The 26,921-nt window shown below is 41.2% G+C and overlaps 1 protein-coding gene across 2 annotated transcripts in view; it reads right to left on the bottom strand.

Annotated features, from left to right (window-relative positions):
• Nucleotides 1-26,921, bottom strand: part of dapk1 (death-associated protein kinase 1) — a 196,848-nt gene that overhangs the window by 22,131 nt on the left and 147,796 nt on the right. For both annotated transcript variants that reach the window (XM_072281626.1, XM_072281627.1), the window contains exons 19-23: nucleotides 24,139-24,216; nucleotides 17,984-18,206; nucleotides 14,020-14,208; nucleotides 13,459-13,656; nucleotides 170-308 (exon numbers count right to left, since the gene is read on the bottom strand). In XM_072281626.1, the coding sequence (XP_072137727.1) occupies nucleotides 170-308; nucleotides 13,459-13,656; nucleotides 14,020-14,208; nucleotides 17,984-18,206; nucleotides 24,139-24,216 (827 nt within the window). The remainder of the gene's footprint in view (nucleotides 1-169; nucleotides 309-13,458; nucleotides 13,657-14,019; nucleotides 14,209-17,983; nucleotides 18,207-24,138; nucleotides 24,217-26,921) is intronic.

The raw sequence follows: 26,921 nt of genomic DNA, 5'->3' as shown, positions 1-26,921 counted from the left end.
CAATCAGCAACAAGGTGAACTAACAAATTATTTTCCCCTTACAGTGATTCATCAGGACCAACCCATCAGCAGAATTCTTTGTGAATGTCTTTTCAAACAGTGCCAAGGGATCAGATGAAGGAGGTGACGAAGAATAAAGAATCTTTAAAAAAACATTTTGACAACTTACCTGCTCTTCATTTCCTTTAGAAGTGACAGACCTTTGTCATAACCAAATTCCCCTCCAAATGAACGGGGACAGTTTACAATATCTGCATGTGTGGCAACAAGAACAACCTGCAAAGGATTTTTCAGCTTCCCACCAAAAGCTGTAAAGAAAATATATTCACTTTCACTATAAACACAAAGACTGATCATTATTCTTGTACCAGTGGAAACTCCATCCATTTGTTAACCTCTTCAGCTAGTGTCGGAGTCCCAACTAGAAATAAAATTTAAACTGTAGAATGAACCAATTTTCAATACCTGTGCTCACAGGAAGTAGAAGCAGGACATTATAACCACCTTGCACCGATTCTACCATCCAATAAGAGCATGGCAATTTTTTTTTTTACCTCAGATTCATTTTCTGTATTAATCCCATTCGCTTGATTCCCTCAATATTTACAGCACTGAGCATCTGCAGCCTCTGGAATGGAGAATTCACTCCTCTCTGATTGGAAAAAATCTCTTTAGTTAAGCCCTAAATCTTACTTCAGTTTTTATTTTGAGACACAACTACTCCTTGTTGACTCCCGAGTAGGAGAAACATTCTGCCTAAATCTTCCCCCCTCACCTGGTTAGGCTTCTAATAATTTTGCTTGTTTCACTAAGATTTTTTTTATCCTTCTAAATTTGAAATAATTGTGCCGATACTGAGGAATCAAGGGTTATAGGAACAATGCAGAAAATGGAGCTGAGATTAAAAAAAAATCAACCTATGCTCTTACCGGATGGCAGAATAGGTGCAAGGTGGTGAATAATGGCCCTCTATTTCCTGTGAACACAGGTATTGAAATGGAGGTGTACCTTCTCAATGTCTCCTGTATAATGGACCTACCATCTCAGGAACAAATTTGGTGAATCACTCTAGACCACCTTTCTCCGTTTTTGAATAAGGAGGTCAATATTGTACACAATTCTCCAAGAATCTTTATATTAGCAGGAAAATATCATTACTCTTGTATTCAAACACACGACCAGTGAAGGCCATCAGATCATTTTGCATTCCTAAGTGCCTATTGCCCATGAAAGTCAGCTTTTAATGATCTCTACTCCTTGGAACCTCAATACTTCCCAATCACTCACCACTTAACAAACACTTAATATTTCTCTTTTCTCTTCTGGTGGATAGCCTCACATTTTCCACATTATCATCTGCCAGATGGCTGGCTGCTCAGTCAGCTTTTCTATATCCTCGAGGTCTCAATGTCTCATCATTATTCACATTCACGGTAGACTGATGTCAACAATAAACTCTGCAAGATCATATCTGGCCCCCTCAACCACGCTGCTCTTGTAGATTCTGAGCAGTCAAGCACTGACTGAAGGAGAAAACAGACTAGGACTGCCAAGATGTGGGCAAGAAAACTCTTCGCAGCCAAGAGCACAGCTGTAAATTATGAAGCAATTAAATTCAGGGACGATTGGAGAACTAGATTTGGAAGTTATCTTAAAGCACTATAGGCAAGGAGAGGATACAAGGACAGAGAAAACAAAGCAAGGCCTAAGAGGGATTTGAAAACAAGGATGAAAATCTTAAAACTTAGGCATTACGTAATCTAGAGTCAAGTATAGTTAAGGATGGAGGAAATAGAGCGTGGTTAGAGTTAAGAACCAGTGAATTCAGACCCCACAAAATTTAACTGGAGGAAATCCCTGTCTGCCCATGAGAGGAGAGGCTGGATATGCAGGAAATTTAGAGAGAGTAAAAGGATGAAGAGTGCCATGTAGTGCTGACCGTTATGAAGATGATGTTGAGAAGAAGCTTACGGCTGAGAAGCAAAGGATGGTCAGAATAGATCCAGAGTCACCAGATAATAATGTGGGTGCTGGACCATTTCTGCCTATGCCTGGATTGATATCAATGACGCATTAAAACCTGCAGACATGTTGAAACAGATAAGGAGGGATAAAATATTTGTCATAATCACAGAGAATGCCATCAGTGATTCCATTTAAGAGCCATTCTGGTCAAGTAAAACACTCTTCACCTTTGTGTCCCCTGAACTGGATTTACGTTCTGGGAGAGTTAGGACAGGTTGGTAACACTGTCCACACTACGCTGGATAATTTTGAAAACACCGGTTTCGAGTAAAAACGACAGGCGTCCACACCAAGAGTTTTTCAAAATATCTCCGTCCACACTAGACGGATATTTGGGCAAATCTCCTTCTACTGGGCATCCGCAGGACACACAGAAAACAAGCGAAGAGGAAACAATATACTTGGTGCGCGTTTGTCCAGTTACGGAGTAGAAAAAGTTAAAAGGAATTGCTCTTGGCTCTCACGCAGGAGGACTTAAAACTAAAAAAAAACAAATACTGGAGTGTATGGAGGCAACCGACAGGGAGTTCATGGACAGTATGACCCGGCTGATGACGAACTTTGAAAAACTGACTAACTCTATTGCATTAATAAAGTACCTTGTTAAATGTATGAAAACATGTCTGCATCAGTGTTATCTTGTATTTTCATACGTTACATTAGGCTGTTACACATCTATTGTCAGAGAAGTACTTGCATAAATAGGTAAACCACCTTCATACAAGCAAGGACAGAAAACAGGGCCAAGTGAGTATACTTATTTATTCAGTAAGCTATGGGTCAAAGTCTTTGGTGAGTACATTTCTAACTCTTCTGGCTTCAGTCTCGTTGCTGTCTGTTCTGAAATTGTTAGGTTATGTGGGGGGTTGCGTTCAAGAAAACAACGAAATGCCGCGCTGCGGCCATCTGTTCCGGCACGTCATGACAGCATTTTTAAATAGTCAAAAAAGCTCACTTTACAATTTCACTCTCACGCCGTTCACACTGACTGCGCGTTATAACAGCTGTCCGGCAGTGCTTGCGCAGTACCAAGCAGAAAAAGCATTGTTGTTGTGGTGTTGTCATGACAGCATTTTTAAATCTCTCTGTTTACCCCCTACACACTACACCAGATATTAGGCGTTTTCAGATTTATTCACTCTGGAGACCGTTTCTGAAAATCTCTGTTTTCGGGGGATGAAAACGCTGCTTTAGTGTGGACGGAGGGTCAAAACGAAGAGAAAAAGCTCCTTTTCAAAATTATGCGGCGTAGTGTGGACGTAGCCTTAGAGACAGCAGAGGTCTCATGCGAAGTCAAGTTAGATGACATCAGCATAGACACCGAAGCAGAAGTTCTATCACTGAGTGATTTTTGGAGCAGCACCTGACCAACGATAACAATTTCAGTGACAAATAAGTCATAAGCTTCTTGCACTTGTTACCAGACTTGGATCAACAGTAAATGCAGTTTGGTGACTGCCTTTTACCATTTATAGGGGTTTAAATATAGTAAACAGGAATCAGCACTGAAATATCTTTCATCTATTTAAATGCGAAAATTAAAGAATGGCCAAATGCTTAAAACCAGCAGTGTCTCATTTTCTTAAATGTCTGGATGTTAACAGCAAATTAACATAAATGCCTTTACCAAAAAAAGGATAGACGGGTCAGGGATAGGTAAAATACACTATTATATTTTCACTTTTGTTAATCAAAAACTTTATTACCAATTGACAACATTACTAGAATAGTTACTGTGGTGGAGTGGTAGCATTCCTGAAGCCCCGGCTGGGCAACAATGCTGGTTTTGCCATACACACTTAATAACACAAAATAATTAAAAAAGCAATCCTAACTAGTTCTTTATTTATAGAGGTACAGCGTGGAATGGGCACTTCTGGCACTGCCCAGCGACACACCCATTTAACCCTAGCCTAACCGCAGGCCAATTTACAGTCACCAATTAACCTACCAACCAGCAGGTCTTTGGACGTTGGGAGGAAACCAGGATTGCTGAAGGAAACCCATCGGCACGCAGGAAGGGATGTACAAAGTGGCTTACAGAGGATGCCAGAATTGAACCCCCCCCACTCCAAGCTGTAATAATGTCCCACTAATCATGACACTACTGTGGTATCCAACTTTCCTTACACATGAGTTTATTCTACACAGTTCTATGACCTTGTGCAGATTCAGAAAAGGCAGTTCTCACTGCTTATGTCTCATCATACTTAAATCCTATATGAACCATTAGTAACCACATTTGACATGATAGGATAATTCGAGCAAGCTCCATGGAGGCAAACAGCTCTATAACACTAATTCATTCATAAACACGAGAAATCCATCATTTCCTTAGATCAGACAACCCCAATAGGCGGACCGCGGGCCAGGTCCGGACCGCGAGAACCAAACGTCTGGACTGCGCCGATCCATTGGCACTTACGTGAACACACCTGTCATAACATGTAAATAAAGCGCGTACTGCTCCAATTTATTTCATCCCACACTGTACCCTTGACCTACGCCCCCATAGAGCGCGAATTTGGCCCTTGTGGAAAACTAGTTGGGGACCCTACCATGGATGCTGCCAGACCTGCTGAGTTCCTCCAGCATTTTGCGTGTGCTACTGATTTACTGACGGCTCTTTGCTGCCACCTGCAGGAGATGGCTGCCTGAAGCAAATTTCTGTGGAGCAACCCAAAGGTGCTCATCAATTTGGCTGCTTACGTTTTAGATATTTAGAAGCTTTTCTTGCTCTCCAATCAATTTTCTCTTCATGGAAATACCTATAGGAATGATTTCCTCAGTCAGACTTCCTCTCCTGTGTGAGTTAGAACTTACTAGAATTCACATTGACATCAAACTGTAAAATATAGTGAATTCTCAACACGTCCATTCCAACAATGTATAACCTGTGACACTTTCACCTCCATTACAAAAAAAAACATACTTCCACCTTTGCAAGATTATCTGTTCCGATGCTGCCTTCACCAATCCTGGTGAAATCCATATTCTCCCAGCATGTCTCTTCCAAAGCATTCCTTACAAAACCTAACTAACATAAATTTCATTCGCGACCTTATCACAAACAAGATCTTGTTATATTGCAAGATCCATTCTCCCTCAAATCTGGCCTACCTTCACTGCTTTCAATTACCAGTTAACCATCTAATCAACTCCCCAAGTCCATCATTTCCTGCATGATGATGGCAGCAACAAAGGGTCACGTAAACACGTTGTTGCAGTAGCTTCTTTGTAGTTGTGTGCAGTGAAGGCAGATAGAATTGGCGCTGCGGTAGCGGTTAGCGCAGCTTGGGGGTTGGAGTTCAAAGTTCAATTCCAACATCATCTTTATGTCCCTCCCATGGAATGCATGGGTTTTCTCTGGGTCCTCCACTTTCTTCCTACAGTCTAAAGATGTATAGGTTAGAAGGTTAATTGTCCCGTGATTAGGTTGGGGTTAAATCAGGGGCTGTTGGGGGGTTGCTGGATTGTGCAGTTTGAAGAGCCGAAAGAGTCTATTCTGCTCTGTATCGCTAAATGAATTCCAACAAATGCAAACTGATGCACTTTGTGACGTTAGGTAAGGGTAGGACATAGCGAGGGCTGTGGGGTGCCGGGGAATGTTGACGAACAGAGTGGCCTTAGGGTTCAAGTTCACAGTTTCCTGAAAGTGGCAATGTAGGTAGATAGGATGGTGAAGAAGTCACATGACATGTAGGTATTTATTGGTCAGAGCGCTTATAAGGATTGGGACATACTGTATATTACAACCTTACAAAGCTCTGACTGGACTGCATTGGGCGCAGTTCAGAATGTGATTCTGCCAGAGAGAGAGTAGAGGAGATTCACGAGGATGTTGTCTGGGTAAGGGGACTTCAGTTACGGAGAGAAATTGAAGAAACTGGGCTTATCTTTCCTGGTTTAGGTGTGAACTTATAATTGCAGGGGTCTAATTGTAGCTTAGGGGTGACCTTAAAAATTAGAAGCATAGACAAGGTAGTCAGATATCCTTTTGCCCTGGAAGGAGAATCAAAAACTAGAGGCCAAAGTCACTGCCAGAGCATGTGATGGAATCAGATACAATTACTGTGCTTGAGAGACATTTAAAACAGGTACGTGACATGGTATAGAAAGTCACAGACCTAATGTGGGCATATTCATTACTGTAAATAGGCAGAAAGGTTTGGCTAATGGACCTGGTGGGATGTAGGGCCTGTTCCTGTGTTGTATAACTCTCTGACTTGATGACAAGGCAATAACTTCATGGTCCATATGAATTATTGAATGGCAGAATCACTACCTGACAGGAAAAAACCTTCAAATAACTTCCACGTGAGGTCGGAAAAGTGCCTTAAATTATTTTAGAATCAAGACGACCCTGGCCTGAAACGTCGACTGTTTACTCTTTTCCGTAGACGCTGCCTCTCCTGCTGAGTTCCTCTAGGATTTTGTGTGTTGCTCTGGATTTCCAGCAACTGCAGATTTTCTCGTGTTTGTGAAATTATTTTAGTATCTGTTTCACAAGAAGTTAAATTTTATTCAACCTTTATATCCAGATGGTTATATTTCGAACTGTTTATGAGGAGTTCCTAATTTTATTTATTGACTGATACAGCGTGAAACAGGCCCTTCCAGCCTAATGAGCCGTAACGCCCAGCAACACTAGCCTAATCACAGGATAATTTACAATGGCCAATTAACCTATGAAACGGTACATCTTTGGAATACGGGAGGAAACCGGAACACCAGGAGGTATCTCAAGCACTCACAGGAGAGACGTACAAACCGCATTGGAGTCGAACCCTGAACTCCAGTGTTCCGAGCTGTAACAATGTCGCGCTAACCACGTTACCAGGGCACTGGCACCCTCAGGTTTCACATTAATTTAGCCCAGTTCACATCAGTATTCAAATCACACCAGTTTCCTGCCTTGATGTACTGAATATCTTAGCAATATCCACAAGCCAAACGTCCATCCACAAATACACAATCTAAAAACACACACACAAATAGGCAGCTTTAAAGTTTTAGAACACTTTTGAACTCCAAGGCAAACAGTGTGAATGGAAACAAAGGATGCATAAATAAAAAAATAACTACACCTACTACACATTAATTGCTTTAAAATACTTGGGTAAATAATTAGATGCATAATGAGTTATTTTTTTAAGGAATAATGAAAAGTGCCTGGATCAAAAAGGAATCATGCAAAGTGAATAATATTAGTGAGTTTAATACAGGCATATCGATGCACGTCAGGCACAGAGTCCCATCTGGACTATTGTCTTTATTCTTTGCATGACAGTAGGAATATTATGATTTAATTGGAGAGGGTACAGAACAAAGAGATTTTCTAGGATTGCATTTAGATGCACAAAATATGTTTATTTTGGAGCAAAGGCTGGTACGAGGAGAATTGATACCGGTGGATAAATTATAAATGACTTAGATTGATTAAACAAAAGGACGTTGCTTCTAGAGCCTTTAGGATGTTTACCAGAAGATGCAGGTTCAAAGTGATTGACAAAAGAACATGAGGAAAAAGCGTGACGCAAAGTGTCTGGGATTTCTAGTTTGCTGCCAAATGAGGAAGGTGGATACAGATTTGAAACACAATTGCTAAAACACTTTAATATTTTACAGATATATGGGAAAAGAGGAGAGTGGGATTAAGTGGATGCTCCATGAAAGAACGAGCACAGACGTGATGGGCAGAATGATCTCCTATCATGCTATACTGTCCTATTACTCAAAGGCCATTTCACTTTCACATCAAAGACAATATGGCCAGCAGTAACATTTCTTTATACTTTACAAGGAGCTTCAAAATCGTAATTTGAAGCAAAACTAAATAGCAAAGCGAAGTAGACAGCTTTACACTTCAAGCACTGTTTAAAGTTTGCTTTTAAAACTTAAGAAATGTCAATGTGCAACTTCAGAAGAATAGCTTTTAAACATTTTTTGTAAAAATCATGATTTTATTAGTGTTTCAATAGAATTAAGAAACTGTAAGGGTGAAAAGACCCTGACAACTCCCCAAACAGCAGTCAGGATGTGGGATATAAATTTGAATTGGAAATAGAAATGGTATGTTATAAAGGCAATGTTATGATAGTCATGGGGTAGTTCAATATGCTGGTAGATTGGGAAAATCAGGTTGATACTGGACAATAAGACAGAGAACTTGTAGAATGTCTATAAGATTTTTAAAGCAGTTTGTGGTTGAGCCTAATTGGGGAAAGGCTATTCTGGATTGGGTGTTCTGTAAGGAACCAGATTTGATTAGGGAGCTTAAGGTGAAGGAACTCTTAGGTAACAATGATCATAATATGATAGAATTCACACCACAGTTTGAGGGGGAAAAGATAAATTCAGACGTATCAGTATTACAGTGGAATAAAGAGAATTAACGAGAGAGGAGCTGGTCAAAGTTGAAAGGAAGGGGACACCAGCAGGAATGATGGGAGAACAGCAACGCCTGGAGTTTCTGGGGGCAATTCAAAAGGCACAGGATAGATACAGTACTGTGCAAAAGTCTTAGGCACATGTAAAAAACAATTCTGGAAAGTGAAGATGCTTTCAAAAATAATGAAATGAAAAGTTTTTAAATATCAAAAATTTCACTATAAAAAGCAGGAAACAGTAAAAAAAAACTAAATCAAATCAATATTTAGTGTGACCTCCCTTTTTGCCTTTAAAATTGCATCAATTATCTTATATACACTGTCATGCAGTTTTATAAGAAAATTGGCTGGTATCTTGCAGAACTTGCCACAGCTCTTCTGCAGACTTTGGCTGTATCGCTTGCTTCTCTCTCTCCCTGGTAATCCCAGACAGGCTCAGTGATGTTGAGATTAGGGCTCTGCGGAGGCCATACCATCTGAAATTGTATATAAAAAAAATCTAGGATGCCTAAGACTTTTGCACAGTACTGTACATCCCAAAGATGAAGGAGGATTCTAAAGGGAGGATGTAGTAACTGTGGGTGACAAGGGAAGTCAATGACAGCATAAACGCAAAAGAGATGGCATACGGTGGCGCTAGAAGGTTTGTGAACCCTGTCGAATTTTCTTTATTTTTACTTAAATATGACGTAAAATGTGATCAAATCTTCATGCATGTCCTAAAACTAGACAAACAGAATAAATAACACAAAAAATTATACTTGTTCATTTATTTATTGAGGAAAAATGATCCAATATTACATGTATTTGTTGGAAAAAGAATGTCAACCTTTGCTTTCAGTAACTGGTGTGACCCCTTGTATAGCAAAAACTTCAACCAAAAGTTTCCGGAAACCGTTGATCAGTCCTGCACATCGGTTTGGAAGAATTTTAGGCCATTCTCCCTTACAAAACTGCTTCAACTCTGGGATGTTGGTGGGCTTCCTTGCAGGAACTGCTTGCTTCAGGTCCTTCCACAACATTTCTATAGGATTAAGGTCAGGACTTTGACGCGGCCATTCCAAAACACAATTTTTTTTTCTTTTTAAGCCATTCTGTTGTTGATTTACTCTTGTCTTTTGGATCAGTGTCTTGTTGTATTATCAGGTTCAAGTGACAGACAGCTACCCAGACATTCTCCTGTAAAATGTCTCGATACAATTTTGAATTCATTGTTCCCTCAATGATTGCAAATTGTCCAGGCCCTGAGCCCCAAACCATGATGCTCCTTTCACCATGCTTCACAGATAGGATGAGGTTTTGGTGTTGGTGTGCAGCGCCCTTTTCCCCTCCAAACACAGCAATGTGTATTTATGCCAAAGGGTTCAACATCTGCCTTTTGCAAATTTGAGACGTGCAGCAATGGTTTCCTCTGTGGTGTCCCTCCATGAACACCATTCCTGTTCAGTGCTTTTCTCATAGTAGACAGATGAACAATGACTTTAGCAGGTTTTCAGATTTCTGCAGGACTTTTGCTGTCACCCTTGGCTCCTTTTTCACCTCCTTCAGCATTGCACGTTGTGCTCTCGGTGGCATCTTTGCAGATGCCCACTCCTAGGGAGAGTAGCAACAGTACTGAGTTTCCTCCGTTTGTCCACAATTTCTCTTACTGTGGACTGATGAACACCCAGGTCTTTAGAAATGCTTTTGTAGCCTTTTCTAGCTTCATGCATCTCTACAATTCTTCTTATAAGGTCCTTTAAAAGTTGTTTAGATCGAGGCAGGGTGCACGTAAACAGAACTTTTTTGAGAGGAGCAGACTCTGTCAGTAACAGGACTTTGATATAATAGGGCAGGGCACCTCTCCAACCCACACCTCCAATCCCATCTCATTGATTGGAACACCTGACTCCAAATAGCTTTTGTAGAAGGCAATACTCCAGAGGTTCGCATACTTTTTCCAACAAATACATGTAATATTGGATCATTTTTCTCAATAACTGTATAAAGTTTTTTTATATTATTTATTTAATTGGGTTCTCTTTATCTAGTTTTAGGATTTACATGAAGATTTGATCACATTTTAGCTCATACTTATGCAGAAATATAAAAAATTCTACAGGGTTCACAAACTTTCCAGCACCATTGCTTGATTAATAGGACAGGATGTTACAATCCCTAAAGTTTCTGCACTGCTCTTGACTTGAGTGGAAGTAGTTCTTAAAGATGACCACTAGATGATGTTACTACCATTACGACACATCTTCAGTTGTGTACCTCAACATCACTGGGTGTTTCGGCCTTTTGTAATATAGCAAACATTAATGGGAAGTTGTGAGAATTGGGAAGCTTTTAAAAACCAGGGGGCAATTAAAAAAACCATAAGGAGAAAACAAAATGAAACATGAAGGTAAGTTAGCCAAAAATATCAAAGAGGATACCAAAAGGTTTTTCAGATATATAAAGAGTAAAAGAGAGATGAGAGTGGATATTGGACCACTGGAAAATGACACTGGAGAGGTAGACATGGAGGACATAGAAATGGCAGAGGAGGTTAGTAAGTATCTTGCGTCAGTCTTTACTGTGGACGATGATAGCAAAATGCCAGAAATTCAACAGTGTCAGGGGGTGGAAGTGAGTGTAGTTCCTATTACCAAGGAGAAGCTGAAATGTCCGAAGGTAGATAAGTTACCTGGACCAGACAGACTATACCCCAGGTTTCTGAAAGAGGTAGCTGAAGAGATTGTGCAGGCATTAGTAATAATCTTTCAAGAATCACTAGATTCTGGAATAGTTCTGGAGGACTGGAAAACTATAAATGAGATGGAGCCAAAGAAAGGAAATTATAGGCCAGTTAGCCTGACTTCAGTGGTTGGGAGATGTTGAAATCCATTGTTAAGGATGAGATCTCGGGGTACTTGGAGGCGCATGATAAAATAGTCCAAAGTCAGCATGGTTCCCTTAAGGGGAAATCTTGCCTGAAAAATCTGTTGGAATTCTTTGCGGAAATAATGGGCAGGATATACAAAGGGGAATTGGTGGATGTTGTTTATTTGGATTTTCAGAAGGCCTTTGAGAAGGTACCACACACAAGGCTGCTTAACAAGATAATAGCCCATACTATGACAGGAAAGATACTAACATGGATAGAAGATTGGCTGATTAGCAGGAGACAAGGAGTTGGAATAAAGTGGGATTATTCTGGTTGGCTGCCAGTGACAAGAGGTATTCTGCAGGGGTTGGTGCTGGGACAACTTCTTTTCTCGTTATATGTCAATGCTTTGGATGATGGAATTGATGTTATTGTGGCCAAGTCTGCAGATGATACAAAGCTAGGTGGAGGGCCAGGTAGTGTTGAGGAAGCAGGGAGTCTGCAGAAACTTGGGCAGATTGGGACAATGGGCAAAATGGTGGCAAATGGAATGTAGTGTCGGAAGTGTATGGTCAAGCACTTTAGTAGAAGGAATAAAGCTGTAGACTACTTTCAAAAAGGGGAGAAAATTCAAAAATCAGAAGTGCAAAGGCACTTGGGAGTAGCTTGTGCAGGGATTAATTTGTAGGTTAAGTCGATAGTAAGGACGGCAAACGCAATGTTAGCATTCATTTCAAGAGGACTAGAATATAAGAGCAAGGATGTGATGCTGAGGCTTTACAAGGCAACGGTCAGACTGCACGAGGACTATTATGAGCAGTTTTGGGTCCCTTATCTAAGAAAAGGTGTGTTGGAATTTGAGAGGGTCCAGAGGAGATTCACAGGACTGATGCAGGGAATTGGCCCTGGGCCTGTACTTGGTGGAGTTTAGAGGAATAAAAAGGTGGGGGGGGGGGGAGGAATCTCATTGAAACTTATCAAATATTTAAAGGCCTAGACAGAGTGGACGTGGAGATGAAGTTTCCTATAGTGGGCGAGTCTCGGACCAGAGGCACAATCTCAGAAAAGTAGGATAGAGACATTTAGAACAGAGAAGAAATTTAATTAGCCGGAAAGAGGTGAATTTGTGGGAGTCATTGCCATGGATGGCTGTGGAGGCCAAGTATTTGAGTATATTTAATGCAGAGTTTGATAGGTTCTTGGTTAGTCAGGGTGTCAAAGGTTACGGGGAGAAGGCAGGAGAATGGGGTTGAGAGGGATAATAAGCCAGCCATGAGGGAATGGGAGAATAGACTCAATGAGCCAAGTAGTCTATGGATGGGGAATGGCTCACTGCTGGTAGCAAATTCTGGTCCAGCAGATATCTCTGCTTTATTTAAAGCACAGTACTTCACAAATGGCAATTTTAAATTTTGTTTACAAGCGGCGCTCATTACCTGACTTGCTTAACATTAAAATTGAGGCATTGCCTGTTTTATCTTCATTCTAAATTTGAGTTTAATAATTGATTTAAGATAATTAATGTGGTTGAAGTGGAATCAAGATTTATGCATTGATCACTGTTTAATTCTGTAGCATGTTACTGTTTCTTTTGGCTTCTTATCTAATGTCACTGTATAACACAGATTCATAGAAGTCCTGAATGCAGAAGTCCAATAGAGATCTTCTGAAAGCCTGTAGTTTTCTCCATCTCCAACCCATAACAGTTCCCATTATATTGCTGACAGACTAACAGAGTTTATCATAGGACTAGGCCCACAACATTTTTAAACCTTTGTATTCAGTGGCATACTTTCCACATTCGTACATCTTCACCATTATCTTTGGTGGCTTTTCTGTACATCTTTCCACCCCAATATCTCTTATCTGCACTCCCCAGCATTTTGATAAATATTTAAAATCTTTTCAATATCTCCGATGATTAAATTTCCCTCTGCATATTAAGTGTTACACAGGGAGAAGAAAAGAAGCTACTTAAGCTTTTATCAGAAATCAGAGGAAAAAGGAAAGTCTAGATCTTCCTCTTAAAAGCCAGCAGATTCCCTTGGATTAGAAGATTAGGATTCCCACTCACAGGCTGAAGCGCTGCCAGCTGAGGATCAGTCATTGTACCCGCACACTTCTCAAATTCAAATAATAATCCTGATTGGCAGATGTGCCGTATCTCTAAATAGCACATGGTTTATATCTTACCTATAGGCTCTTCCACTGGAATAAGAGCTTTGAGGAAATTGAGCCAAAACGTCACCTGATTCAACTGCATTTCATATGGCTCCTCGAGACTGAAAAGCACCAAGTGGATAGCAGTCGGATCGTTTGTTGCAAAATAATCATAACAGCAATAGTAGGCTGGATTGCCAGAGAACTCCCAGACATTAAAATCACCAACACCTAAAAAAGAGGGGTGAATACTTCAATCACATTTTACAAACATCTAAAGTTAACAGTTGCATATACTCTACTTAAAAATTAGTCACAAAAATTTAAGCAAGAATTGTTACACTGCTATGAAAGTGCCAGAGAAGCTCAAATGGCAGCCGAATACAGAAAATAAAAATGAACTAAGTATTATTTCTTAAGTTGACACAGTTGATGGAACCCGACTCCTACCAAGAAGAGTTTGCCAGCCCTCCAATATCATTGCCAAATAACTATATTAGAAAGGCATTTTTATGTTTAATAAACACAAAATTGTAAGCAAGCAGCCAGCTAAAAGCTCCGGAGTTGAAAGTTTTCACCGCAGACACTTCTTACCATTAATATTAGCATGTTGTATGTCAATTGCTTTAGTGCTCTGGTCATCGGTTGCATAGTGAAGATTGTGCGTGGGTGAAACGAAAGCTTGGAGCACACCTTTGGTTAGGCTGGGTTCAAACATCATACTCCTGCTCCTTACACTGACATTTTCACAGCCAGGGTATAGATTGGAAATACTCACTGAAACTTAAAAGAGACAGTTCAATCAAATAATGTGGCTTATCAATTTAACTGGCAAGTATTCTCAAAATCAGTATCTAATAAAAGGTGTAAACTTTCAACATGTTATGAAGTTAATAAAGTGGGGACGAGTCCCTAGTCATACTTGGCTCAGAAGAGAACACAGTCCTCAATAGGCAGTTGGAGCTATCCTAATAATTTGTTTTAGTGCCTGGTGTGGGCCAGATACTATCGTGTCAGCTTTTCCAGTTTTAATTTCAGACCTAATCTACAGAATCTCAGGCAATCATCTTGAATTTCTGCCTAGGACAATACATATCAAAGAAATTGCTTCTGTGAATATCTTTCAGTTCTTTCCACATTCTGATTTTTTAAAAAACTCATGTTATTCATTCACCCTGTTTTATTTTTCAGCAGGTTATTGTACCTACAAGGCGCCATTCGGTCAAGTCTCCCGAACTCAATGTACAACAGATTTTTATACTCTTAATATCAAAGGCAACAGCAGATGATTGAATACAATTTCAATAGGTACAATGCCAGGATTTACTTCAATATGTTGAACAGGACAATGATTCCACTGGATTACATAGCGATAATGAGAGACACCTCTGAAAGTGTAAAATACCTTTGCTGGGACAAAGTAATTCACAAGGATGGCCTGAAAAGCTTCTCAGGATAGAGAACCGCAACACCCAAATTTAAGTTGTGAGGGCTGACTCTCTGAGGAGACAAGTAGTTTGACTACTGATAGAGAAAAATATACCTGAGATTACATTCGATGTGCTGAATGACACTATCAGTTTGGTCTGCAAGCTTCCTTGAAATTAGTCACAATAGTGTAAAATAACTTGACTGTAGTTACCTGGTCAGCTGCACAGTAATGATCATAACGTCATGCCACAATTTAACCTGCACTAAGATCAATCTCACCCTTCCCTCCGACATAACCCTCCACACATGCCATTAACCCTGACCTTCCAGCCATTTTAAATACTAAAATTAGAGATGGAGGTAGAGGTTTTCACAGTTTCAGTCCGTGGGACCACTACAGCTGGCATAGTCACGGTGTGTGAGAGAGAGAAGGTAGGATGAACAAGTTGGAATCAAATGACTGTTCAGGGTGGGAGGGAAGATTAGGTGGAGGAAGATCTTAAAGGTAGTGCACAGAAAAGGAAGTGTGTGACTTATGATTAAGGGCAAGGATTTTAAATTTAAGCACACAGGACGGGTGCAAGAGTATGTTCGCAAGATCAGGATATCAACAAATGATGGCAAAGGACAGGATGAGGTGCCACCTCACTTAGATAAATCTCATCTATTTATACCATCTTACATAAGAGTCTCTGACATGAGAAAGCAGGCATCGACTGTGACAGTTTGCAGGGCTGATCTGGCCACAGCAAAGACGGCAAACTCCACAGTTCCAAAAATTATATTTGCAACACAAGATGATTTCTGGCATTTCCAATGGTAGATTTGATAGTGTTATGCCAGTGACAAACTTTTAAAGCTGTTTCTGTGAATTTACTGCCAGGAGAAGGAAGAATGAATTGGCAGCAAGATCAGAAGTTAGATCGCAGAATCCAAATTAAAATGGTGTCACTGTAAATGCAACTCAAAAACAGCATACTTAAGGAAGTCAAGAATACACTTGAGAAACACTGTAAAATTAACTTGAGAATGAGATATTGTGAGAAATCTTCCTGCAAAACAAACTAACTCAAAAATGTAATCATAATTTGTTTTTTTGATTGACTACATTTAGCAACGCACTGTAGACTGGTGGTTTGCTGATTATCTTATTGTCTCTATTGATGGATTTACAAATCTTTAGTTGGGATGAGAGAGTCAGTCTACACAACCATAACAGTGAGAACCTGACTCATGGATACCAGTGTGCCACATTTGCAGTTAAACAGTATATTAAAAAAAAATTGCCTGGCCAGCTTTACTTGCTGTTGTCTATCAGCAGATAAACCACCTGTACTGAGCATTTGCATCAATTAGTTCTTCCTCCTCGCTCTGATTTCTGAAAATTAAATGAAATACAGTTGCTAAAGAGCCTTTGCAGTTTCTGCTAAGATTTCCCCCTCACTCCTGATGGCATTGAGAGCACGTGCATCTCTTGGACCAGAAAAAAAATCCTAGTCCCATGTTTCATGCCATGTTAGTTTGATCTAAACCAACGAAGGTGGTGCTATAGTGTGACACATGGATTCGAGGTTACGAGGAGACAAACTGAGTCAACGGTTTTTTTCCTTTCCAGGAACTCGTTGAAAGTATACATCATTTGTGATTGCAACTGGACAGGTTCGGATCCTGTTTGTGAAGCCTGCTGGAAACTAAACAGTTACAAACACTGACCAAGAAGCATTGTGTGCAGAAAGTGACCGTTTGGGGTGAGGAACCCAGTGCCCATGGAACCATTCCCCAAAAGGTGGGGAATTTTCTTCTAAAATCAGAAAAAAAAGACAAAATAAAAACACAAATGTAAAAGACTAATCTTTTAGCCCAGTATCAGAAACAGTTCAAAAATGGCTTTCTCCTTCTGCCAACAGATTTCTGAATGGTCCATGAACACTACCACTTACTTTTTTTCCTGGCAATATTCATCTTTTTAAAAATTTATGGTAACTTTATTTCTTGACACTGTACTGTTATCATGAAACCACAAATTGCACATGATAAGACAGTGATAATAAACTCAATTCTATTTGAGATTGTAATCAGTAAGCGAAATTCCCATCCCAACTGCTCTCCTGTTTCTCTTAAAATAGGAGTGTAGGTAACTACACATAAATACACAAACAACTACTTTATCAGCCAGCACAAGGACATTCCTTTCGGAATTCTTATGTCAGTAGAAGTAAGCATCAAGGTGCAATTAAAAAATCACTTCAAAAGAGCTTACGGCTGAAAGGTAAACATACTTCTAGTTTTTAAAAAATTCTCCTATAACTTTCTCTCACTTATTTTTGTGAAACTCCACAGAATACCAGCTGTACTAAAAAAATGCTCAAAGCACAACTTCAAGGCACTATTCTGATTACTGAATTTAATTTGTGTTAACTATTCTTATCCCATTCTTCAAGACAATTAATAACTGATACCGAGCTGTGAATACCACACAGCATCTCAGCCAATGCAGAAAGTGATACATTTCCCACTGTGTCAAACTGTGAATGCAACAGTACTTCTGCGCACTTATAAGCAAACATTATCCACAGACAGCCAGACTTGAATCCTATTTTTTTTTCCTCCAACATTCACATAAAATGTCCACAAATAGCAGATACATTAAGGTAGTTCGGCTGATCTTGACAAAGTCTTACAGTGTAGCATTTCATTAGCGTTTAAGGTACATCATTGAATATTGAATGGAGTTCTGCTTAGACTGTATCTGCTCCTCTTGTTTCCGTGATATTGAATAGAATGCACAATATGGATAAAACCACGCGTACAAATGGAGAGGACCGAGAGCATCACAAGCTAACTGAATGGATAAATCTATTTGGAAAGCTGAAGCTTTAATACTCGGTCAAAATCAAGAACACATCATCTGACGGCAACCTTGCCTAGATTATTGGTGCAATTTTAAAATGTGAAGTAAGACAATATTCAAATTTGACCAATCACATAATGATTTGCAAAATAGCTGTTTTAACTGATGGTTATTTCAGAATGAGAATGCAGAAATAAGGCAGATTGTGCTTTTACTCTAAGAAGAATCACTTCTATCATAGCAGACTTTCAGATTTTGGGTTTAGATTTATGATACCTGTTGGTTTTGATGATGATGGGGAAGGGGGATACCGAGTTGAGTTGGTCGATGATAGCCTTGGTCTGCGTCTCCTGAAGAAACTTCGTAGGAGTCCACACTTCAGAGATTCTACAAGTGCTGTCTTTCCTGAACCTGAATGCCCAAATAGCTTGAGCTTTATTCGGACTTGGGAATTCTGAGAAGGCCTGAGCTGTTGAACGAAAATCCCTCTGTGGGTATCCTGAAGTGAGGCAAAGAACACAATTAGAAGAAATCCATTGATTGATAACCTTCACAGGAGTGGAGGGGAGATCAGAGACTACAGTGAAGGTGCTATTTTTAGTGACTGGTTAAACTGTTCATTTTAGAGTCTTGCATGCTTCACTTAAGTCAACATCATTATTGAAATAGCAAAAATGAGGCGATGAGAACATCAAAATGAGTGAATGCAGAAATTCCAAAATATAGATATAGACCTCAATAAGCTAAAAACACTTTCTGAAATACTAATCCTTTCAAGAGCGTGATTGCGTGTATATAAAACAGCGGTCTTCCCTGATGCAAGCGCACACCAGCCAGCAATATAAATGTCACCAGTAGAGGGAGTGAAATCTCTCTTCTGATCACACACGGGCAGATTGCAAAAGCCTGAGAATTTTCCAGTCAGTAACATTTTGCTGAAAGAGGTTCTCACAAAAGATGTGAATTAGCAGCTCCAAAAAGAAAACTGTTTAATGTTTTACTTTAAGTGTGGTTTGCAGAGAATGTTAAATCAAAGTTGCACCTGTACACACAAATGAAAATATCCCACAGCACACACGTTAATGAATTGCCAGTGCTTTGGTCAACCTTCATACCGTAAAACAGATTCATTGGCCATTTTTTCCTCATAGCTATTTGTGGGACAACACTGCTCGTATAATTGCCTGCACTACGGAACAGCTCAAAGGCATTTGGTGGTGAATTGCTTTGGGAGGTGCTACAGCTATAAAAAACATTACTCACGCCAAGGACATTCTTTTGATATTCTGGAATTCAAATTAAGATGGTTAAGATTCAATTGCATTGTGTGCTGAGGACACAATGAAAAATAAGATGCTTCCTAAAAGTTTTCAGTCTAATATTTTATATAATGTGTGATACACATTGCTTTTTTAAAAAAGTCACTAAAAAATTAAAAGTAACGTTTTGAATTTTCATACTACCAAATTAGTTTGAAAGAAACTCAGTAATTATGGACTAGGAAGCCTGAAATCCTTATTTTGTTTTTGAGTGACTAATAATTCAGTCAGTGTGTGCAGTTATTGTGTGGTTACCATTAACTTTGGTAGTTCTTCCAGTTTGGAGATGACCCGCCTGCCTGTCCTCGGGATCGGGGATGACCTGCTCAGTTTCTGAGAGGAAACCGCCTGTGCAAGAAACCTTTTGATATAGGATGGCTGCTGCACACCAGCTACCAGAGTGAGGCCTGGCCCAAGAAGATCATGCTCAGTTGCACAGACTTACCATGTGTGTGCATACACATGCCTACACGTGTCACACATGCATGTTGCTCATAGTTAATCTTGAACACTCATGGCAAACCATCAACTCCCAATCCAAATCCTAATCTTCCTTCAGTCTCTCACTTCAGAGCTTCCAGCTCTTTACTTAACCACCCTCTCAGTACACTTTAACCAGCAATTTTAAAATATTATGGCCACCCTTCCGCAAATTTCTTACTGGGGACAGCTCTGACACAAACCAAGTGTTGCCCATTTTCGTACTGGTATGTTAGACCAGTTTATTACTGGCTCCGTCTCCCCCCTCACTCACTCATCCACCTTTATCCCATCCTCTTCACCACTAAAGCTGAATGATTCTGATTTACTGTGTACTACAGGCCCATTTGAAAAGCTTTTCAATTCTCTAGTGCACCAAACCCCACCTGCAGCCATCAATACAGCACAAATAAGAGTAGTAGACCACTTCATGGTGTGAAATGCAGCTTGCCACTGTGCTGGCATGACCCTCAAGAAGGGTGCTAACAAAATGACAGATGCTCAGCGGTGTCTACTGCCCTCTTTCTTGGGAAAGGTGTCTTTAGAATACTTGAAATTTGAGTTTAATTCTAATAAAAAATCCTATTGTGATCCTATCCTAATAAAGTTTTATTTTGTGGCTTTCACATATTTGTTTTAGTTACAGTGGTTATGGTTACAGATACTGCAGCTGAATCTTTCCACTTTAATTGCTTCTTCACAGCAGAACAAACTCCACTGTGAGAAAGAGGGAGAAAGAATTATCCAGTGGACACAGCATCAATCTCACATTTTAGACAAAATAAGTAATTGAACGATTTATAAAGGACTCAGAATCCGGTTTAATAGCACTGGCATATGTCGTGAAATCTGCTATTTTTCAGTACATTGCAACACATAGTAATAAAAACTATAAAATACAGTAAAAAGTATATATAAAAATAAATTAAACAAGTAGGGCAAAGTAAGAGAAAAAATGATGAGGTAGTGTTCATGGATTTATGGCCCAGTCAGAAATCTGATGACGGACGCCAAGAAGCTGCTCCTGAAGCATTGAGTCTGTCTCTTCAGTGCCACCTCCTTGATGGTGGCAATGAGAAGAGGGCATGTCTTGAGTGACAGGGGTCCTTTGTTGATGGATGCTACCTTCTTGAGGCATAGAATTTTGAAGATATCCTTGACACTGGGGAGGCTAGTGCCCTTGATGGAGCTGGATAAGTTTACAACCTTCTGCAGCTTTTTTTTCCCCTGATCCTGTACAGTGGCCCCTCCACACCAGATGGTGAAGCAATCAGTTATAATGGTCTTCACAGCACATCTGTAGAAATTTGCAAGTGTCTTTAATGATATACCAATTCACCTCGAACCCCTAATAAAATATAGTTGCTCCCCACTTTCTCAGTAATTGCATCAATATGTTGGGCCCTGGATAGATCTTCAGAGATGTCGACACCCAGGAACTTGAGACTGCTCAGCCACAGCTGATCCCTCAATGAGGACTGCTGTGTGTTCCCTCAATTCCCCCTTTCTGAAGACCTAGTCAATTCCTTGGTCTTACTGACGTTTACTGCAAAGGTTGTTGCTGCGATATCACTCTACCAGATGATCTATCTTACCACTGCACACCTCCTCATCACTATCTGAACATCTGCCGCCAATAGTTCTGTCATCGGCAAATTTATAGATGGTGTTTGTGCCACACGGTCGTGGGTGTAGACAGAGTAGAGCAGTGGGCTAAGCACGCTTCCTTGAGGTGCGCCAGAGTTGATTGTCAGCGAGGAGGAGATGCTATTTTTGATCTGCAGAGGTGAGGCCTCCCAGTGAGAAGTCAAGGATCCAGTTGCTGAGGGAGGTATACGTGCCCAGGCTTTGAGAGCTTCTTGATTAGTACTGAGGTTATGATTGCATTGAATGCTGACCTGTAGTCAATAAACAGCAGCTTGACGTAAATATTACTATTGTCCAGGTGATCTAAGGCTAAGTGGAGAGCCAGTGAGATCGCACCTGCTGTAGACCTATTGTGATGACAGACAAATTGCAGTGGGTCCAGGTCGTTGCTTCGGCAGGAGTTGAGTCCAGCCATGACCAACCTCTCAAAGCACTTGATTACAGTATGTGAGTGTCACTGGGTGATGGTTATTGAAGTAACTCACACGGTTCTTCATGGACGCGGTACGATTGTCATCCTTTTGAAACAGGTGGGAATCTCTGACTACAGCAGTGAGATTTTGAAGATGTTATTGAAGACTCCTACCAATTAGTTGGCACAGATTTTCAGAGCCCTACCACGTATGCCATCAGGACCAGACTCCTTGCGGGGGGGGGGGGGGGAGGAGGGTTGTCACGCTCTGGAAAGATGTTTCGACATCGGTCTCCATGACAGAGATCACAGGATCATCAGATACCGGTGGGACGCAGCAGGCCAGGCAGCATCTATAGGAAGAAGTACAGTTGACGTCCCGGCCCGAAATGTCGATTGTACTTCTTCCTACAGATGTTGCCTGGCCTGCTGCGTTCCACCAGCATTTTGTGTGTTTCGCTTGAATTTCCAGCATCTGCAGATTTCCTTGTGATCACCAGATACTGCTAGTATTCAGAAAGATGTAGCTTTATTCTCCCTTTCAAAGCGTGTATACAAAGTGCTGAGCTCGTCTGGGAGGGGAAGTGTCACAGCTGTTCACCATGTTTCACCTTGTAGGAAGTACTGGTCTGTGAACCTCACTAGAGCTGATGTACATCCAATTCCGTTTCTAACCTCAATCGCAGTTATGCTTTGCTCCTGATAGCCTTCTGTAGGTCATACCTGGACTTCTTGTGTAGCTCTAGATTGCCCGGCTTAAATGCCACAGACTATGAATCTCCTGGTTCATCCCCAGCTTTTGATTTGGGTATATTTGGTATGCTCTCTAAGGCACACACTCACCCACACAGGTCTTGATGAAGTCAGTAACAACTGTGGTGTATTCACTCACACTCGAAGATGAATCTCTGAATACTGCCCAGTCATCTGACTCAAAGCAGTCCCGTAAACACTCTTCCACCTCCCTTGACCGTACCTTCTTGGTCCTTGTCATTGGTGCTGCATCTTTAGTCTCTGCCCGGAGTAGAAGTACAGCCAGCTGATCGGACCTTCCAAAGCGTGGGCATGAGATGGCACAGTGATATGCTGCTGTTAGTTGTTCAGAGACTTCTTCAAGCTGGCCTGGTTGAAATCGCCCACAGTGATGGGGTAGGCATCAGGGTATGGAGTTTCGTGCCTGCTGATTATGCTGCTCAGCTCCTCCAGAGCCTGCTTGACATCGGCCAGAGGTGGGATGTACACCACTACCAGGATGATGGCTGAAAACTCCTTCGACAAATAAAATGGACAGTATTTGACTGCTAGATGTTCCAGGTTGGGTGAGCAGGACTGAGATCTTACCACCATGTTTGTGCACTGCGATGAGTTAAACATCAGGCATACTCCACCCTCCACTGCGTTTACAAGACTGAGCTGTCCTGTCTTTGAGGAGAATGGTGAAGCCATTGAGCTGCAGCACCACATCCAAAAGGCTGGTGTGAACCACGTTTCCATGAAGCAAAGTACAAAGCAGTCCCTGATGCCCCTCTGGTATAGCAATCTTGCTCTTGAGGTCTTCAATTTTAGTACCAGCAGGATAGTTGGGAATGGAAGTTTCAAGCCTCTGAATTTCAATCAACGGTCGGAAAACTCTCCTTGTAAATAGCCGTGCAGTCCCAAATAAAATCTGTGTGTGGTTTTCTTGGTGGTCACTTGATCAGCAACATTTATCACCAGATAAACTAATCTGGCGAATTCACAGTAGGCAGCTAATGGCAATTAAGGTAGTCTACAGCACATTGCCTAATGAGAGGCAAGATGATTCATGTTATGTAACACTTCAATTGCAAAACCACTTGTAACTGTAATCCTGCAATTTCATTCAGTAAGTACCATACTGTCGGTTAGGTTTGACACTTTGGTCGGATTATTAAAAAGTTAATGCAATGGTAAATAGTGTTAATGTTATTAATAATCATGTGAGACTAGTACTTAATTAATGAAACCTGTTCTGGCTAAATAAGGGCAGAATTGGAAAGCCTGCTAGGGACAACGTTGTGATTAGTTCAGATAATTTGACTCCACTCTTGTATGTGGTTATGGTAGTAAATTGCTAATGAACACGAGAAGCTGAATCACCATTCAGCAAAATTTAATCCTCCTATTTTAGACTGTTGTAGCTAAATGGCTTTTCTTGCGTAAGGAATGTGACACCGCGGTGCGTAAATTTAATTGAGGTAACAGGTAATCTAAATGAATGATAAAACAGGCCTGAATAGCTAAAGTAACCTACTTGTACTCACAGCTGGCACTATAAACGGAGCTAGTTACAATTCTGCTCAGCTCAGGACTTCACTATTTCTGCTGATGGTCATATGTGAAGGTTTTCTCTTATGAACATTATATTCCTCCCCCCCCCAATAAAAAGCCAGGAAGACACACTGCTTCCAAACTGGAATCTTAATTTAATTGCCTGACCATTTCACAGGAATCCGTTCATGTGGGAGAGTGTAATACAAGCCGCCAAGTGGTCCTCGAACCGTATGTTAACATATGCCCATTGTCAAGATCCTGGACTCGTATACGTGCATTACCTTTTTAAGCCTGGCAAGCAAGTTGGCAACCTGTTCATGTTGTTCAGCTCTAGCAAGATCTTCAGCAGTTCTTCCATCCTATTAAGCAATCAACAATCAATCCAATTAGACTGAATCCCACTTAATTTCATATCTAACCCGTGAGAGGGCTCTCTGCAACCTGTGAATTTATTTTCACACTCTTGGGTTAGAATATTAAATATACCAAACTGTGCATCTAGACACAGAGCCAAGAGCTGCTTAGCAATTCATTTGCAAAGATTTTGAAATGAACCAGATTTACAGCACTGACTGCACAGTAATTAGATCCTATCACCATACTTAAACATAGCATTTAAGCGAGAATGCATAATGTAAATGAACGCCTGTTGAAAACAGAGAAAGATAAAACCTTCACAAAATATCACCCTATGTTACATTAGTAATTAACATGGATATTAGTGTTTTTATCCGGAATACTGGTGATGCTAGATAAAAGATTTTTTTTAAGGTTTGCTAGTCATGTCAGTTAGTACAGTTCATATATAACCATGCCCAACACCTTTTATTAAAAGAAATTTTCTTCCTCCACCACCCACACACAAACCTCTCCCAAATCTCACAATATGACAGATACCATAGCATGCATCTGGCCCTGACACACCTCAAAGACAAGGACACTTATCTCAGAATGCTATTTCTGGATTTCAACTCAGCATTCAGCACCATTGTCCCAAAGACCTTGAACAAACTCCTACTCTTCGGTCTAAATACATGACTGTGCAGCCGGGTGTTGGACTTGCTAACCAACAGACCTCAGATAGTCAGGATGCACAACTCCTCCCTCCTCGTCATCCTCAACACGGGTGCCCCCCACTGCCCCAGGGCTGTGTGCTGAGCCCACTGCTGTACACTCTGCTCACACACAGCTGCACGGCCAAACACCTGAGCAATCCCATTGTCAAGTTTGCCGATGACACCACATCTGTGGGGCTCAGCGCCAACAACGATGAGACTGTCTACAACGAGGAGGTGGAAGAGCTCGAGGCCTGCTGTCAGGGAAACAGCCTCCTCCTCAATGTCAACAAGACAAAGGAGATGGTCGTGGACTTCAGGAGAACTCACACCCCTCTTTACGTCAGCGGCACAGCAGTGGAAACTCTGAGCAGTTTCAAACTACTGGGACTGCACATCACTCACAAACTCTAAGAGTCCTAGAACACATTCCACAGAATCAGGAAAGCTCACCAATGCCTCTACTTTCTGAAGAGGCTGAAGAGATCTGGACTATGCACGTCTATTCTTGCACCATTCCACATATGCGCAGTAGAAAGGATCCTAGCATGCTGCATCACTGCATGGTACGGAAACTGCATTGGGGCAGACAGGAAGGCTCTACAATAGATAGTCAAAACTGCCCAATGCATCAGCGGCAGCGGCCTACCACATCAAAGACGTAGATACAGAAAGGTGCTGGAAAAGGGCTAGTTGCGTCATGAAAAACTCTACCCACCCTGCTCACGGGCTGTTGTCCCACTCCCATCAGGGAGCAGGCTGTGTAGCATCCATGCCAGGGCCACTAGACTCAAAATCAGTTACTTTCCCCAAGCAGTAAGACCGATCAACACCTCCACCCACTAACCCGCCCCGCCCCACCCCACAACTTACTCATTTCCTGTCAGTCACCTTATGTACAGACACTCCTGTGCCTAGCGTCAGTTTATAAACATACAATGAATCTTTGTATCCTGGATGGTCCCAAGCCCGGCTGAGGAAGGAGGGGGGTTGGCATGGGACTAGCAATCCCATCCCGTTAAAAACCCCGAGTTACAGAAATGCCAACAGAAGCTCCAACTTTCTCCTTCCTTGGAGAGGAAGGATCTTCGAAGATGGGTTACACCTGGGACTAACTTAAAATACTGGCTCAGCACAGAAGACTTTGGCAAGCTGCTGTTGGCAGCCTATGCCCCATTAGGGGTGATATGCTTAAGTATGTTGTATATAAATTATCTTAAGTAATTTTATTCTGCTCTTCATCTTATTCTGCCTTTTTTTTCTCCTACTGATCTGATCCAGAGTAACAACTATTTTGTTTATCTTTACACTTGTGTACTGGAAATGACATTAAACAATCTCATCTAATCTTTAATCTTGAATGCAAGTCAGGCTACTGCACCTGCAGTAACACACACAAAATGCTGGAGGAACTCAGATCTATGGAAATAAATAGCCAACATTTTGGGCCTAAACTCTTCTTCAGAACTAGAAAGGGAGGGGGGAGACTGCACAATAAAAATGTTGGGGTGGGGAGAGAGGGGAAGGAGAACAGCTAGAAGGGATAGGTGGGGCCAGGTGGTGGGAAAGGTAAGGGGCTGGAGAGGAAGGAATTTGGTAGGAGATGAGCGTGGACCAGAGGGGAAAGGAAAGGAGGAGGGGACACAGGATGAGGTGAGAGGCAGATGAGAAGAGGTGAGAGGCCAGAGTGAGGAATAGAAGAAGGGAGGGAGAGGGAAGTTTTTAAACCAGTAGGAAAAATTGATATTCGTGCCATCAGGCTGGAGGCTGCCAGCTGCGCGGGCCAACCATTGTTCTGAGCAAGACGTTTTTACCGGCCTGAAAACTGTGCGTGGGGATATTTCGGTTCCTGTGTGGCTGCACAGCCTAGAGGGAGCAGTGCTAGAAATGTAAAACGTATACCCCTCTCTCTACATCTTGTTCATAGAACTTTTCATTGAACTTCAGTGCTTTTGCTGTTCACTGGCTTTTGGCTGTGAAAAATTTAAAAAGATGAAATTAAGGTTTTA

Source organism: Mobula birostris, chromosome 17, assembly GCF_030028105.1.
Source record: "Mobula birostris isolate sMobBir1 chromosome 17, sMobBir1.hap1, whole genome shotgun sequence".
Lineage (NCBI taxonomy): Eukaryota > Metazoa > Chordata > Chondrichthyes > Myliobatiformes > Myliobatidae > Mobula > Mobula birostris.
Note: the sequence above shows the minus strand (reverse complement) of the source record. Positions and strands in the feature narration are given on the sequence as shown.